General features: G+C 36.2%; 1 protein-coding gene across 9 annotated transcripts in view; it reads right to left on the bottom strand.

Moving 5' to 3' along the window:
- The window catches only part of DMD (dystrophin), a 2362639-nt gene that overhangs the window by 1523792 nt on the left and 821359 nt on the right, over positions 1 to 17488 (bottom strand). For all 9 annotated transcript variants that reach the window (XM_070783459.1, XM_070783466.1, XM_070783462.1 and 6 more), the window contains 2 exons: positions 15364 to 15543; positions 2422 to 2597 (listed from right to left, as the gene is read on the bottom strand). In XM_070783459.1, the coding sequence (XP_070639560.1) occupies positions 2422 to 2597; positions 15364 to 15543 (356 nt within the window). The remainder of the gene's footprint in view (positions 1 to 2421; positions 2598 to 15363; positions 15544 to 17488) is intronic.

Genomic DNA, 17488 nt, shown 5'->3' with positions numbered 1-17488 from the left:
CTAACCAAATATAGGAACCAAGAAGATGCTTTTGAAGATAGAGATAAATAGGAATCAACCTGCTCTGTTAATATCCGTATTAGGAGGGTCAGGAACACATTAGGAGGGTAAGTTAACTAGGTTTCCATATTGCTCTGCTTGGATATTTGTTGGAAAGCTGTTAGGTTGTTGCAAAGGATCCATAAATCCATGTGCCTACCAAGCATTGTCTGTAGATATATATTGAACAAGGCATCAAATTAATAGCCATGCTATTAAGATTAATAAAAGGCAAATTCATTAAGAGCTTTACTGATTTATTTTTGCTGTCATATTCTTTCTCCATCAATGAATGTTAAAATTTCAACCACTATCATGAGCAGAATTCTTGGAAGTTGTCATCCCACATAGAAGGCCAATATTCAAAGATCCAAGAACCATCTGATAGGAACAAGGCTGAGTAAAATGTTCCTATAAAGGGGCAGATTGTAAATATTTGGGGATTTGTAGGTCATATACTCTCTGTGACAACTGCCCAACCCTGCCTTTGTGACGTGAAAGCAACCAAGGATGATACATAGGAGGATGAGTCCGACGTTGCTTCGATAAAACCTTACTTGTGGACACTGACCTTTGAATTTCTGAAAATTTTCATATATCATGAAATTCTTTTGCTTATTTTCAATCATTTAAAAATGTAAAAACAGTTCTTAGCTCATGGGCCATACAAAAACCAGCAGTGGAGCTCTGGACAAGAGAATTCACTCAGCCAAGCAGCTCCAACCAGGGAGAAAAGCCCTTCAGCGTACTGTGGAATTATGAAAGTAGGTTATAAGTCACAGATTAACAGGGAAGTATGGATGCGACAGTTGGACTGTGAAGAAAGCCGAGCGTGGAAGAATTGATGCTTTTGAACTGTGGTGTTGGAGAAGACTCTTGAGAGTCCCTTGGACTGCAAGGAGATCCAACCAGTCCATTCTGAAGGAGATCAGCCCTGGGATGTCTTTGGAAGGAATGATGCTAAAGCTGAAACTCCAGTACTTTGGCCACCTCATGCGAAGAGTTGACTCATTGGAAAAGACTCTGATGCTGTGAGGGATTGGGGGCAGGAGGAGAAGGGGACAATAGAGGATGAGATGGCTGGATGGCATCACCGACTCGATGGATGTGAGTCTCAGTGAACTCTGAAAATTGGTGATGGACAGGGAGGCCTGGCGTGCTGTGATTCATGGGGTCGCAAAGAGTTGGACACGACTGAGTGACTGAACTGAACTGAACTGATTGAAAATTTCAGGGCTTACCTGGTGGCTCAGTGGTAATGAATCTGCCTGCCAATGCAGGAGACAGGGGTTTGATTCCTGGGTTGTGACCCTGGAGAAGGAAAATGGCAACCCACTCCAGAATTCTTGCCTCAGAAATATCGTGGACACAGCAGCCTGGCGGGCTACAGTTCATGAGGTCGCAAAAGAGTCGGACACAATTTAGCGACTAAACCACAACACTGAAAGTCCCAAATAGAAAAAAAAAAAAAAAAGAAAGAAATTCCCAAATGATGTACCTTAAAACTTCTCCAGGTGTTTCTTCCTTTGCCTAAAACATCTAACACTATTTTTACGTACATGTTATTCTCATGTTTCCCTACCCTTGTATACACAGATTCTCATGTCAAGTGTTCCATGCATTCCCCAACATATGCTGCTTAGAAATGTAAGGCAGATTTTAATGTTCTTTCTTAATCTTAGAATTATAATAATTGGCATGAAAAGGAAATTGTACCATTTTTCTGATTTTCATCCTAGCTTTTGCATTTATGACATTTTATTCCCATTTTAATATATCTACCAATTTACATAATACCTTACTTATCTACAATATCTAGTTGAGAATATCCACAAAAAGATCAGTTAAGAATTCTAACACCTTCAAGATAAGACTTTATAAATATCAAAGAACAGGAAATCTGTTCTGTAATTACTCCTGATTTAGGACACACAGATTGAGACATTATGTTCTCGTAAACTAACAGAATGCATCACGTCTATTATAGGTGTACTTCTTCCTCATGAAAATGTCCTTTCCATTACAGGGAAAAGGCATTTAATGCAAAAGTAGGACTGAATAAGCAGGCTCTTGATTAGAAAAAAAGGAAACTTTCAGGATAAATTGTATCCATGGCAGTTCATCACTTGCAGTTTCCTCTTTGAATCCAGAAAAAAACTCACATTTCCATTAAGCATTCAGTTTCTGGTGGGCCGGGGATTGCTTGAAGAAATTTTACAACTTACTTCATAATTTTCTCCACTAACTTAACTGACATTATAGACACCAGAGGCTTCTGGAAAAACTAAGTAAAAACACTGCCATCAAAATTGCTGTAAATGAGTTTTCCTTCTTAACAATTACCCTTGCTTGAGGATAAAGCCATGAGCAAGAGCTTCTCACCTTTTCTTAATTTCAGAATCCACAATAATCTGCCTCTTCTTTTGTGGAGGTGGTGGAGGGAGTTCCTCTTGGGCATGCTTTACCAGGATTTGCTCCCTCGTGGTCACCATAGTTACCGTTTCCATTACAGTTGTCTGTGTTAGTGATGGCTGAGTGGTGGTGACAGCCTGTGAAATCTGCAAGAAGTATTGAAACAGAGGTCACACATTGCTTGAAAGACTTCAGTAAAGACTGCTCGGAGTGGGGAAAGAAAATAATGAGAAACTGTTCCTGCTTGTTGGTAAATTGACCTTCAGATCAAAATAGCACCATATTGAACCCAAATCAAATTGTTTTATCTGACTTAAGTTATGTTGACTGAAATCACAAAGGCAAGTAATCTCAAAACCAGGAGTAAACTTAGTGCCTCTTCAATTTATTGGTCCAGCTATGGGAAATAAAGGGGGCAAAGGAGGGAAATTTAGGGTGTCATTCTGACATTTAATTAGACACGCTGTGTAAAGTGTTCACGATGCTAACATAAATTTTGCTAAAGTATTCCAGCACCAATTTCACTCCTGGCTCACTCTACATGTTTATAGTTCATTGAATGCATCTTTGGTTTTCATATATATGATTATTTATAGTCTGTAAATTTTGAGACAAAATTCTTTGAACTGTGTGACAAATGACTTTTTAATCAAGCAAGTGATCTGTCTTTTTAAATTATAATAAATGGTTAATATCAAGTGGTGATCAGTCTAGAAATACATTAAAGCTGAATATTCTTCAAATGCTAAAAAACATACTACTCTTGATTTAAATTTGTGATTAAGTTAAAACATTTGAGTATCCAAAATTAGCATTCGAGTCTTCTCAGTTTAGAATCATACTTTGTGTTCAGACCTTAAAAAGTTGTCGTTTTCTTTTTTTTAAGATATAGGTCAAAACTCTTTGGAATAATATGTTTTGTGACCCATCATGAGAGGTCATCCCTTCAGCACACAGTCATTACCAGACTGATAAATCACAAACAGTGAGACACTCTCCTGCCTTAACCACCAATTCTGCCTTACAGTCCTCAGTTATGAGGACTAAAAAGTTATCTCTTGTGATATTAATCATTATACTTCTAGTAATCAAAATTTTTCTGAAGATCTATATGCAAGGAGACCAAACAGGTCTGCTATGGCTCCACTCACAGGTACTTGACATGCACACAGCCAAGCATTTGGTTGGGGCCAAGATTAGTTTGACTGATTTTCCTGAATTTGTCAAGAGATAAGGAAAAGGTTTGGAGGAACCTCCCTGCCTTACACATGATGACCAATTCCCTCAATGGGAGGCAGTCAGGAAAGCCTCATAATCTTATTTTAGCTTCCACATAGGAATTGGCATGTGGTAATGAAATCTTTTTTCCATGATATCTTATGCAAAAATGCTTTTGACAAATGCATTTTAAAAGTGCTACCCTTTGTGCAAGCCATATCTTTACAAATGCCAAAGCCTTAGGGACTACCATCTTGATAGTCTAAATAGTTAAAAAAAAAAAAAGACATTAAGAGATATCATGTTTCTACATGTGTCAAGCACAGATTTTATCTTCTCTAAGATCTCCATAGATACATTATTTAGAATCAATCACTGAGATTCAAATGATAATTATATAGTCCACTGACAAGTTATGTCAAAATGAAAGCAGAGAGTAGCATGGGTTTTTTTAAATGCTTGAAATAGAACCTCAAGCCTAACTGAACTCAACACGAAATGACAATTGCATGATCAAATTAATTTTACCTTTGACCAAAAAGAATACAGACTTTTTGGGGGGAGGGAGGGGGCATGGTTTGGGGAAGTTTTCCGGCCGAGCCATGTGACTCGAAGGATCTCAGCTCCTGGACTAGCGATTGAACCCTGCCCCTGCAGTGAAGCCACAGAGTACTAACCTCTGGACCACCAGGGAAGTCCTGAACACAGAGTTTTTAAGTTGGATTTCAAGAGGATTTAATTTTTTCAAAGTAATATTTTTTAACTATGGGCAAATTGTTTTGATATACAATGATGGCTTGAAGAAAATACTGTTCTGATGGGAAATTTCTACCTTTATATGTTTAGACACCAAAGTGCAGAGATTCCAAAAATACAAAACTTTTTTTTTTGGTAGTTATATCCAATGTTATGAAATATGTGTGTTGAGTATTTGGCTGTGAAATTAGTTTCTAAAATGTTATAATATCATCTCATTGATATTATGAAATTCATTGAAGTGTCCATGGAGGGTAAAGAATAACAGCAACATCATAGACCATGAAAAGACATTTAAGAACACAGCAAAGCTTATAAGACAGAAAAAACAATAATTTTTCATCAAATGATAGCAGACATGTGTAATTGTTCTATATTATAATTATCACTGTACTGCATTTGAAACTACTGCATCATTTATTTCTTTAGTGATGATGAAATAAAACATCTGTGCACTGACCCTACAAATATAGGATAAAATTCATGATATATAATAGACTAATAATTACTTTCAAAACCTACACCAGAATAACAATTTGTTATGTACTAAATTTCCCATGGCTTTAGCTATTGACTGTGAACACTTAATTATCTGTTAGAATCATTAAAAATATAGATAGGAAGGGATTATGGAGGTCACTGAGTATAACCTTCTCTTTATTACAGGATTCACTACTTCCAGAAGCAGACAACTCCTTCCTGAGTATGGCAGCAAATTTTCCCATTGGCAAAAATCTTTTATACCTAGTGGAACCCTGCATTATTTTGATTTCATTAATTTAAAGTTTTCTTTGGGAATTCCCTGGAGGTCCAGTGGTTAGCACTCTGTGCTTCTACTACAGGAGGCACCAGTTCAATCCCTGGTTGGGTGCAGCCTAAAAAGTAAATGAATAACAATACAATAATAAAATAAAATTTGTCTTGAACCCTGAACCAACACAGAGTAAGGTGAATATTGTTTCTACCTGACAATCTTAAAGGTCTGAGGCTTGATAACCATGACTCTGATAAATCTTATTTACAAGCTCTATAATCCAGACCCTTGCTAGAACTAGATTTAATCTGACTGGTGCTCCAAAACATAGATTTTCTGGCTTTGGACATAATATTCCATTAAAGCAATCTAAAATTTCCGAAGTTATTCAGCAGCTGAATCACAGTGTTTATATCAGTATCATATCAGATATATAAGTATATACAGGACATCCAGAAATGAATACAATGGAATCTCTATTTTTAGAGATCTCACAGTATAGCAGTAAAGGTGACAACCACACCAATAACTATGAAATAAGGTGAGTCCATATGAAAAATACAGGTATGCAAAATAATTGCAAGCAAATCTTCATGAAAACAAAATCCATTTGTTTTTAAATACTATCCCCTTGATCTATCAGTTAACTAGCTACTAAAAATGGGAAAGAATTAGTTTAGAATTGTTTGTCTTTAGGTTTGCAAGCTAGTTCCTTTTACAGTGATTAAAAGTGGAGGTCCCTAAGTCAGGCTCCATAATTTTCAAATACCGGATTCACAGTTCACATCCTGTAACATTTGAGGCAGGCTGGTTATACTTTCAGAGCTTTGAGTTTTTTTCTTCTTCATATGTAAAATATGAACAGGAATTTATTCCTCACAAGAGTATTGCAAACAAGACCTGTGTCATGGGTGTACACTCATGTAGTCACCCAGGTCCCCTCACTCAAAAGGATTTCACACTTGGTTTCATGCTCTGCTGTCACCCTCTTGAAATTCTTAACAATTTTTGGAAAGAACCCCTGTATATTCATTCTGCACTAACCTCGCCAAATACATACCCCATCCTGGTCGCAAGAATTCAACTATGTAATGTTTGAACCCAGTAGTACCCTCTGGATACACATTAGTAATAACCACTAAAAAGTTCAGAGAAAATTCAGGAATTTTTTTATACTGACTTTTACTCATGAAGAGATATATGTTAATTTCCAAATTTTACATTTTTCCCATCGTGAGAAAAATTAGAAGAGCACATGCCCAGTATCTTGATCATTCTAGGGTGTATATCTTCTTGCAATAAGGTTGTATAATTAGAGTAGGTCTGGAAAATCCATACTATTTTCAAACAATGAAAATCTTTCTTTACATTTTCTCTTCCATTTATTTAAAAATGCACATTGTGAAAAGGAACTATATGTACATTCAAGCATATTTCAAGAATATAAAAGAGTATGTAATGAAAGGAAATACTTATTTTCCATCACTATGGCCAGCTTCTTATGGGGAACTAGTTGTACTTACCACCTGTTCTTACATTTTAAATTAATTTTGTGCTGTTATCATTCTTTCAGTTTGGCTTGTATTCTTAATTGCACCTTTTAATTGTCCATTTAATTATTTAAATAGTCTTGACTTTGTAAGTTCTTCGAGGTTAGAGACTTCTACTGGCATTGTGAGATACTATTTAAACATTTTTCAAAAACTTACTAAAAGAGATTCAATGTATAAAAAATCAGTTATCTTATTTATTATCATTTTTATTAGTATTAAAATACTTGTAATAAAAGCTACCAGTTACAGAGCTCTCTGCATGTTTCAGGCATTAAGCTAGGTGTTTACTTACTTAAGCAGTAAAGGCTTAATAAGTGGTAGCTGTCATTACCTCACAATGGCCCTAAGAACAAGTACTAAGCTTATTTCCATTTCATTGATTAGAAGTAAAAATTTCAGGCAGATTCAACTTGTAAGCGGCACAGCTGAGCTATAAACCCTAGTCCGATTGTTCCTTAATCTAACTCTTGGTAGCTGTGATCACTTGCTGCCACACCTGTTCAAATGTCCGAATGGTGACTTTAAGGGGTGTAATTGGGTATGTTGTTTGTATACACACACACATATATACAAAGTCAGAAGAAGACAGAAGGTATACACAATGGCATATGACAATCTTAAATCCCTTTAGTTCCTGATAAACTATAATAATAATAATAAAATCTGTGCAAAACCAATCAAATGAAAAAAACATCTGATTTTTTAAAAAGGTACAAGCAGGTTGACAAGCGTGGATTGAAGTTTCTGGTTGTGTTGTTTATATGAACCCAACTTTCGAGTGATGACTGACCTTTAATGGGTATGGGGAGACTGCAGTTCTACAGTGTAAAACATATTGCATAATCATAGCAACAGCTTTAGCTGATAATTGGTAGCCAGGCTTAAAATGATCTCTACAGGTATGGTAGCACAAGACATACCTACCTGAAGATGATGTAAGGATTCCAGTTCTAAGCACAGAAAGGATTTATAGGTTGAACTTTATGAGGAAACTGGGGTAAAAGGTTAGGTGCTCACAAAGGAATCTGGGTTATTAATCAAAAGACTATAAAATGCTCTATCTCATGAACAAGTGCAGAGGAATTACCACAGCTAGGTGTAGCACGAAGGAGTGCTCAAGTTCATGAGTGCGTCTTGGTAACTAAATCGTAGTTAACAGCTACTGTCCTACTTTGATACTGATATTAAGGCAGTATAGCTTCTTGAAAAGATACTGATATTAGAATCATGGGCACGATGAGAGTTAATACTGAAGAGATATCATAAAAAGTTATTCTCCCATTTAAGAAAATATTATCTAATAATTAAGAAGGTTTATTCTGTAAAACTCTGTTTGCTGCTGCTAAGTCACTTCAGTCGTGTCCAACTCTGTGTGACCCCGTAGACAGCAGCCCACCAGGCTCCTCCCATCCCTGGGATTCTCCAGGCAAGAACACTGGAGTGGGTTGCCATTTCCTTCTCCAATGCATGAAGGTAAAAAGTGAAAGTGAAGTCACTCAATAGAGTCTGACTCTTACGACCCCATGGACTACAGCCCACCAGGCTCCTCCATCCATAGGACTCTCCAGGCAAGAGTACTGGAGTGGGGTGCCATTTAGTTTTACATATTTTGTCCCTCACTTCAAATTCTCTTTCATACAAATTGCTAGAAAGAAGAGATATCTGTTGGCTTCATGATACATATTAAACACAGAACTTAAGCAACTGTGTGAATTAACTACATTTTGCAAAAATTCAACAAGCAATGGGATTTACTTTTTCTGATCCACCTGACCTTCTTCTATACACCATCTGACATAAAGCAATGGGACACCTTCTTTAACTAGGGATGCAGATTATTAAGCATACAGAAAAAAAAAAAAAAAAACTTGTATATTTCTTGATGTGTTATTTATTGTCAGCAGACAACGGATTTATCATATAGAGGCTGAGTATTTTATCTTCATGGTATTTTAATTACATATTCATGATGAGTGAAATGTAACTATTTAGAATTCAGCCTTCTTTGAATAGGAAGAAAATTTTATTTTTATTATCATCTTCCAGCTGACTCCTGAGATTTATATAGTAGAGATACTTGGAATCTCTTTGCTAATTACTCCAGAGTTTTATATAAAATTTCAAGCAAAGAGAAATGCATCATAAACATTTAAAACTGGAAGGGCATTACAGAGATCTTCATAGGCCAATTTTTTCATTTTATAAGTAAGAAATGAGCAGTTCCAACAGTTAATTCAGCTCTAGTCTCTTAAACTTGCAGTGCCTACAACATTTTATGTTGTAGTAGATAAATGAATTTACAACATAAAACCAGTTGCACCGAAATACACAAGGCCCATTGTCAAACCTCTACTTTAGCTGAAGGAAGCAAAAGAATACAGCTATTTCCCCAAGTTATTTGAGTTGTAACTTGGAAATTTTCTAATCAAACCTTTAACATAAGCAATTAACCAAAAGATGCTCTAAAATTCAAGATGGTTAGACCATGAATTAAGTATGATAAAAAACCTAAAAGAAGTGAGGAAATTTTACTTTAATTCTAGGTTTTATAAAGCCATTAAAATTGTTTTTTAATTGGTAGCAGACTGATTAGACTTGGAGAGCTTTCAGGAACCACTGAAAAGGGTTGTCAATTGAAAGGCCTTAGAGTATTTTTAATTAAAATCATTGGCAAAAGGATGAGAGGCAAACCAATTGTAACTACATTTTATGTATCAAGAGGTCTACAAAATAATGCTTTGAGAACAGGTATAGTCAGAATGTGCATGTAAAATATTTTATAGAGCGTAAAACCAGGGATCTCTAAAAAATAAGCATTAACTCAGAAAAGAAAGGCAAATACAGAAATTTTCATCTTAATGCTTTTGCATCTATTTGCATTTCTGGTATTATAAAAAATACTATCTTATTATCTTCAACCATGTTTTACATTACTCACATGTCTGGCAGGAGTTTGAAAACTCTACAGGACATAAATAATGTAGAACAGACATATTCATACATAATAATCATTTTCTCTATTTGGGCATGCGTGAGGACAGAAACGGACTTACACAGCATAATATGAATGCTCGTGTTCAAGAGGAGGAGAATTCTGAGTACATTAATTTTATTTTTAAGATTTTTGTGCTTATAGTTCAGAACATTGCAAAAATGCTCATTAGAAATATAGCAAAATATTGATGAAATAGGAATAACATCTATGAACTTACATGAGTCATAGAATGTTGTCTACTTCTGGCAAAGAAGATAATTTTCTCTATTAAAAAAAAAATCACAAGACTACAGACTTTGGGACTTATCTAGATAGATACATTCTTACATCTAAATACCTGCTGCCAAGTCTAACATTAATTACCATAATAAATTATAAAGCAAATGAATAATATCCTCTTTCCATAGTATACTATGATTTCAGTTCAATAGGGGAAAATAATATTTCAAATCATTGAAATTATATTTAAGTTTAAAATATTAACTATAATGAATTTCTGACTGTCTTATTCCCTAGTAACATTCAAAATATAAATATGTTCATCAGGGGCACGATATTTAGAAAAAAAAAAAAAAGCAGCTGAGTAAATGTCAACAAGCAAGCACATTTACAAAAGATACAGAGGACGCATAAGGTCATTTAAGTATTCAAATAAGTCAATCCAGGGTATATTTCATTTGTTCTCTTTTCTCATTTTAAGGAACCACATGGCAAGGGTTATTATTCTTTTTAACTTTTGGAAATGAAAAGTATTTCTATTTTCTTAGGCCACCTTCTTATCAACTTCAGCATCTTTAACTTGTATTCAGGTGTTATTCAAGCCAAAGCTGATTCTGAAATGCAAGAGAGCAGCCCTCATAGTTGGTTTTATTTTTTTTTTTTCATGTTTTGATCTCTTGCCACGCTACTGTTTCATAAGGTCAAAATCCCTCAAAGCCTTGACCTGAATAGCAGTCAAAATTTCAGGCACACGATGCTCTTTATATGAGCATAAACAGATGCCTTGTCTTCTCAGTCACAATGCCTATATCCTACTGGATTTTAACTATTACCAGAACTGTGCTCATTCTTTACACCAATCATTTAAAAGATTTTTTAAAAGACTGAGCATACTGTGTCATTAATGGGACTATTTTCCCCCGATAAACATGCTGGAATGTATGCATACAAGTGAGCTCTGTTCTTTAAAGTCAAAACCATACTCTCAACGTTCTTGGAATTCTTATACCATTTTGATCAAATTCAATCTGATGAGTAAGAAAAATTGATTTTTGTTTTTAGTTATGAGATACTATTTCTTGTCTTACTCTATCTTGTTTTAATTCCTATTTCCCTGGGTAGCTTCTGTTTTATCTTGTTAAGAGTCCCATGCCCCTAGCAATGATTTGGATTGTGTCTATGATGGTGCATTTTGGGGAAAAACTGAAGAGTGAAAACTGAGACATGAGCTTAAGAAAGGCTCAAGTTTAGTGACTGAGGAAGCAAATTGCTAATATAATGTTGTTTATTTGCTTCTGGTCTGGTATAGGAGTGTAAAACTGTTTTAAACATTTTTTTAAAATGTTAAAAAAAATCATAGTAGACTTGGGATTTTCATGGTAGTACAGTGGTTAGGACTTCGCCTTCCAATGCAGGGGTGAGGGTTTGCTCCCTGGTTGGAGTGCTAAGATCCCACATGCCTCATGGACAAAAAAGTAGAACATGGACAACAGAAGCAATACTGTAACATTCAGTACAGACTTCCAAAATGGTCTACATAAAAACATCTTTAAAAAAAAAAATCACAGTGAATTATAACAAGCCATCCAGATTCACTAAACAGTATGCCTTGCATATCAAGAGAATTTTTATTTTTTCCGTCAAAATGCTTTCATGTCTATGGCTTCATTTTATTTTCATCAAATCCCAGGGAGCAAGTGGAGCAGATTTATATTATATGTTGGAAGTCAATATATAGAGAATTAAACAAATCAAAGCTAGTACTATTTTATCATAGATTTTGAAAAATTCAAAAATAGATTAAGTAAGTTGCCCAAGGCCAAAGTCTCATAACTTTTAAGCCATTAAAAAATAAGGCTTCTAAGGTGTTTTTTTTTTTTAATTAATCAATTTAAATAATCAAACCAGTAAGATTTTGATGAGATACACAAGTATCATTCTAAGGAATGAGTATATTTAAATATTACACTGCCAGAAAGGTCTCTCTTCTTCCCATTTCAGGCAGTACTGAGGAACACCAGAATGTAGGGACTGGTACATATGTCATTGTCTTACCAATTCAATGTTTTCAAAAAATATGTTTGGCAGACTTTATCAAAGGCTGCATGTAGATTATAAGCCTAATGAATGAGATTTTCTGAGCACGGAATCTAGGGCCACGCATTTGAATCAGTTTCCCAGGTAACTATCAGGCAGACTCAAGTTTGCAAAACCATTGCCAATAGTGCAAATGAACCAGAGTGCAACCTGTTGTTAACAGTTACACTTCCATGAATATATCCCTTTAAAGAGACACATTTCAAAATATCTTTCTTTTTCAAATAATGCCAGTCTTTCTTAATATGGCAACTGATCATTTTACAGCACCAATAACCTATGGAGCTGATGGGCATATATTGGAATGATATCACTGATGGTTTAACAAGTTAACACTCTCTAATGTATGACATATTTGTTACATAAATATCAATGGTCAGGCAAAGTAGCCAAGGCCAGATTACATATAATAAGAAGAATCATGATCTGGTGGTAAAATCACTAGTATATCCACTGCTGTTGCTGCTAAGTCACTTCAGTCGTGTCCGACTCTGTGCGACCCCATAGACGGCAGCCCACCAGGCTCCCCTGTCCCTGGGATTTTCCAGGCAAGAACACTGGAGTGGGTTGCCATTTCCTTCTCCAATGCATGAAAGTGAAAAGTGAAAGTGAAGTCGCTCAGTCGTGTCTGACTCTTCACGACCCCATGGACTGCAGCCCACCAGGCTCCTCCGTCCATGGGATTTCCAGGCAAGAGTACTGGAGTGGGGTGCGATTGCCTTCTCCAGTATATCCACTAACAGCCCCAAATACAGTCAATGAAATTTTTATTATTGCCCAATGACTTTATGAGAAATGACTGCAATGGATATTTCTTCAAGTTTAAATTTTAAATATGAATTTGATTTTAAAAGATGGAACTGTGATTTAAAATTATGTATGTTGGCTGATCATTTAAATTATATATTTTGGAAGCAATGTTTCAAATTTCATTTTTTCATCTTTCAACAAACATTTCCTAAATACCGCTAATCTGATGCCAAGTCTCAAAAATCGAAATTCCCTGCACTGTCTCACAAGAGTAGATATAAGCCTAAAGCTATTGAATATGGTTTCAACAAGGGTATGTGCACAGTGCATTGAGCTATGAACTGGGCCCAATTAGTAAAAGTTAGCCTCTATAACACAAAACAAAATGGCAGATTGTACTGAACATAATGTTAATTTCTGAATGACTGCCCATGATTCCACCATCTAACCATATCCGATAATAAGAGTTTCAAGTTTAAAAAATACTCCATTAAAAAAACATATTACCAAAACTGTCACAATTCTTAACAAAAAACCACATGACACTACAAGTATAACATAGACGTTTTCCTAATATACAGCCTATATGTGTTAGTATAACTAAGTTGCATGATTTTTAGGAGTCAACAGTCTATGGTAGAAAATCCACTGATTATAACCTCACTTGCACTAATTGAAAGATATCTTTGGTGAAATCAAAGATCGTGGACCCCAGTCCTGCTCTTGTCATTGACTTTCTTTGGACAGTTCACTTTTCCTCCCTAAAATTAATTTTCTCATGTGTAAAATGCAGAGGTCAATTAATGGTCTTCATTATTTCAGGGATCTATGATTTGGAGTTAGACTGTGATGACACAGTTTCCTAGCATTTTGTCTGACTGTCTAAGTCACTCATCCTCATTCCCACTGAATTGGAAAGGATTATCCTCTACGGCTGGAGAAGGGAATGGCAACTCACTCCAGTATTCTTGCCTGGGAAATCCCATGGACAGAAGAGCCTGGTGGGCTACAGAAGAGCTGGACACAACAAAGTGACTGAACAATCACCACCCTATAAAGCAATAACTAGTTCAGCCCACCAGCACTCACTCCTCCACCTCTCCCACATTCTCCAGTGTCAAAGGCGACCAACAGAACAATGTTTTATATTTTAATTAAATACTTAGCAAGGACTAATCCAGTGACATCCTCTGTAGGGTTACAGTATCACTCTCTCATTGCAGATATCAAAAATCTCAAGTATAATTTATTGTAGGTTAATGAAGGGATCCAACCAGTCCATTCTAAAGGAGATCAGCCCTGGGTGTTCTTTGGAAGGAATGATGCTAAAGCTGAAACTCCAATACTCTGGCCACCTCACGCGAAGAGTTGACTCATTGGAAAAGACTCTGATGCTGGGACGGACTGGGGGCAGGAGGAGAAGGGGACGACAGAGGATGAGATGGCTGGATGTCATCACCAACTTGTTGGATGTGAGTTTGAGTGAACTCTGGGAGTTGGTGATGGACAGGGAGGCCTGGCGTGCTGCAATTCATGGAGTCGCAAAGAGTCGGACACGACTAAGCGACTGAACTGAACTGAATGATTATGACTAATGATCTTTGATTTCACCAAAGATATCTTTCAATTAGTGCAAGCGAGGTTATAATCAGTGGATTTTCTGCCATAGACTGTTGACTCCTAAAATCATGCAACTTAGTTATACTAACACATATAGGCTGTATATTAGGAAAAAATCTAGGTTATACTTGTAGGGTCATGTGGTTTTTTGTTAAGAATTATAAAAGTTTTGGTAAAATATTTTTTAACGGAGTATAAAAAAAAAAGCCTCTAGATGAAAGTGAAAGAGGAGAGTGAAAAAGTTGGCTGAAAGCTCAACATTCAGAAAACTAAGATCATGGCATCTGGTTCCATCACACATGGGAAATAGATGGGGAAACAGTGGAAACAGTGTCAGACTTTATTTTTTAGGGCTCCAAAGTCACTGCAGATGGTGATTGAAGCCATGAAATTAAAATATGCTTACTCCTTGGGAGGAAAGTTATGACCAACCTAGATAGCATATTCAAAACCAGAGATATTACTTTACCAACAAAGGTCTGTCTAGTCAAGGCTATGGTTTTTCCAGTGGTCATGTATGGATGTGAGAGTTGGACTGTGAAGAAAGCCAAGTGCTGAAGAATTGATGCTTTTGAACTGTGGTGTTGGAAAAGACTCTTCAGAGTCTCTTGGACTGCAAGGAGGTCCAATCATTCCATCCTAAAGGAGATCAGTCCTGGGTGCTCATTTGAAGGACTGATGCTAAAGCTGAAACTCCAATACTTTGGCCACCTCATGCGAAGAGTTGACTCATTGGAAAAGACCATGATGCTGGGAGGGATTGGGGGCAGGAAGAGAAGGGGATTACAGATGAGATGGCTGGATGGCATCACTGACTCAATGGACATGAGTTTGAGTGAACTCCGGGAGTTGGTGATGGACAGGGAGGCCAGGCATGCTGTGATTCATGGGGTCGCAAAGAGTCAGACATCACTGAGTGACTGAACTGAACTCAACTGATTATCACTAACCTGTGTTGAACTCTTTTCAAGTTTTTGGACTAAATTATCCCAGCGCTGGGCAAAGTTGTCCAACCATGCTTCCATCTTTTGGGCAACCAATGTATTTTTCAGTGTTGAAAGGAGATCTTGGTTGAGTGAGCAGAGTTTGTCCATGGTTTGCTTTTTCTTTTCTAGATCAGTTTTTAAAACCTGTTAAAATAAGGAAGAACACAGACTAAGCCTTGGTTACATTTTACAAAATGCTGTAGTTCAATCTGCTTTTGCATGCATTTTCACATTTGTATAGACACGAAAAGATTATAACTCTGCCTGCAAAAGAGAAAGAGTTCATAAAAATATAAGTAGAAAATTATAATCCAAATAATGTTCCCAAGAAGCTTAGAGAGAAATGAAAGTCAGATGCAGAATAAACACTTTTATTTATTTTAGAATAAATAAGGAGTCAGAGGCATTTATGAGCTACCTGAACATTCTTGAAGAACAGTCAGGGGAAAAACGTAGTGTTGGTTCAAAAGGAAAAACAGAGATCAACATATGGAAATTACTTTTTAATATTTGGAGGTGTTCTTAAGTGAAAGGTAGGGCTCTTGGATGTTAGTGAATTTCCTCTTAATTTCTGATAAATTCAAATGAAATACCACATGCCAGGAGTACTGAGAAGAACATGGTGAATTGAGAAGATGAGCATAGCTAAGGGGCCTTTCCAATCTGAAATGCTGCGATTCTTTGAAAAAATTTGCAATATTTTTTTTATTTCTATGATTTGTACATACTTTTCATTATTCAGATACAAAAACCTTGCTATGCAGTTTACTGATTTTACATTTTTTTACATCTGTTATTCAATTAACATTCAGCTACTTGAGTAATTATCTTCTAAAGCTAATTTTAAAGCCCATTAAGTAATAGAATAAAGTAATTGAGTATGGCACAAATCCTTTGGAATCACTATGCTTGTTTTCTAAATGCTTATGTGTTTCATGAAGTATTTTTATATCATTCATATTTCCAAAGTTCCTAGGAGCTATGGAAGTTTACACATGCTCTTTGGTTGATAAAAAATGAATAAAAAAAGTGGCTTGTGTGAAATTAGTAGATCAGGACAGTTTATTCTTTCATTTTATTCATTAAGGTCACCCTAGGCTTTGGACTGGAATGGAATGCAAAAGTAGGAAGTCAAGAAACACCTGGGGTAACAGGCAAATTTGGCCTTGGAATATGGAATGAAGCAGGGCAAAGACTAATAGAGTTTTGCCAAGAAAATGCACTGGTCATAACAAACACCCTCTTCCAACAACACAAGAGAAGATTCTATACATGGACATCACCAGATGGTCAACACCGAAATCAGATTGATTATATTCTTTGCAGCCAAAGATGGAGAAGCTCTATACAGTCAGCAAAAACAAGACCAGGAGCTGACTGTGGCTCAGACCATGAACTCCTTATTGCCAAATTCAGACTCAAATTGAAGAAAGTAGGGAAAACCACTAGCCCATTCAGGTATGACCTAAATCAAATCCCTTATGATTATACAGTGGAAGTGAGAAATAGATTTAAGGGCCTAGATCTGATAGATAGAGTGCCTGATGAACTATGGAATGAGGTTCGTGACACTGTACAAGAGACAGGGATCAAGACCATCCCCATGGAAAAGAAATGCAAAAAAGCAAAATGGCTGTCTGGGGAGGCCTTACAAATAGCTGTGAAAAGAAGAGAAGCAAAAAGCAAAGGAGAAAAGGAAAGATATAAACATCTGAATGCAGAGTTCCAAAGAATAGCAAGAAGAGATAAGAAAGCCTTCTTCAGCGATCAATGCAAAGAAATAGAGGAAAACAACAGAATGGGAAAGACTAGAGATCTCTTCAAGAAAATCAGAGATACCAAAGGAACATTTCATGCAAAGATGGGCTCGATAAAGGACAGAAATGGTATGGACCTAACAGAAGCAGAAGATATTAAGAAGAGATGGCAAGAATACAAAGAAGAACTATACAAAAAAGATCTTCACGACCCAGATAATCACAATGATGTGATCACTGACCTAGAGCCAGACATCCTGGAATGTGAAGTCAAGTGGGCCTTAGAAAGCATCACTACGAGCAAAGCTAGTGGAGGTGATGGAATTCCAGTT

Source organism: Bos indicus, chromosome X, assembly GCF_029378745.1.
Source record: "Bos indicus isolate NIAB-ARS_2022 breed Sahiwal x Tharparkar chromosome X, NIAB-ARS_B.indTharparkar_mat_pri_1.0, whole genome shotgun sequence".
In the NCBI taxonomy this organism is placed as follows: Eukaryota; Metazoa; Chordata; class Mammalia; order Artiodactyla; family Bovidae; genus Bos; species Bos indicus.
The sequence above is the reverse complement of the archived record's forward strand: the minus strand, read 5'-3'. Positions and strand labels throughout refer to the sequence as shown.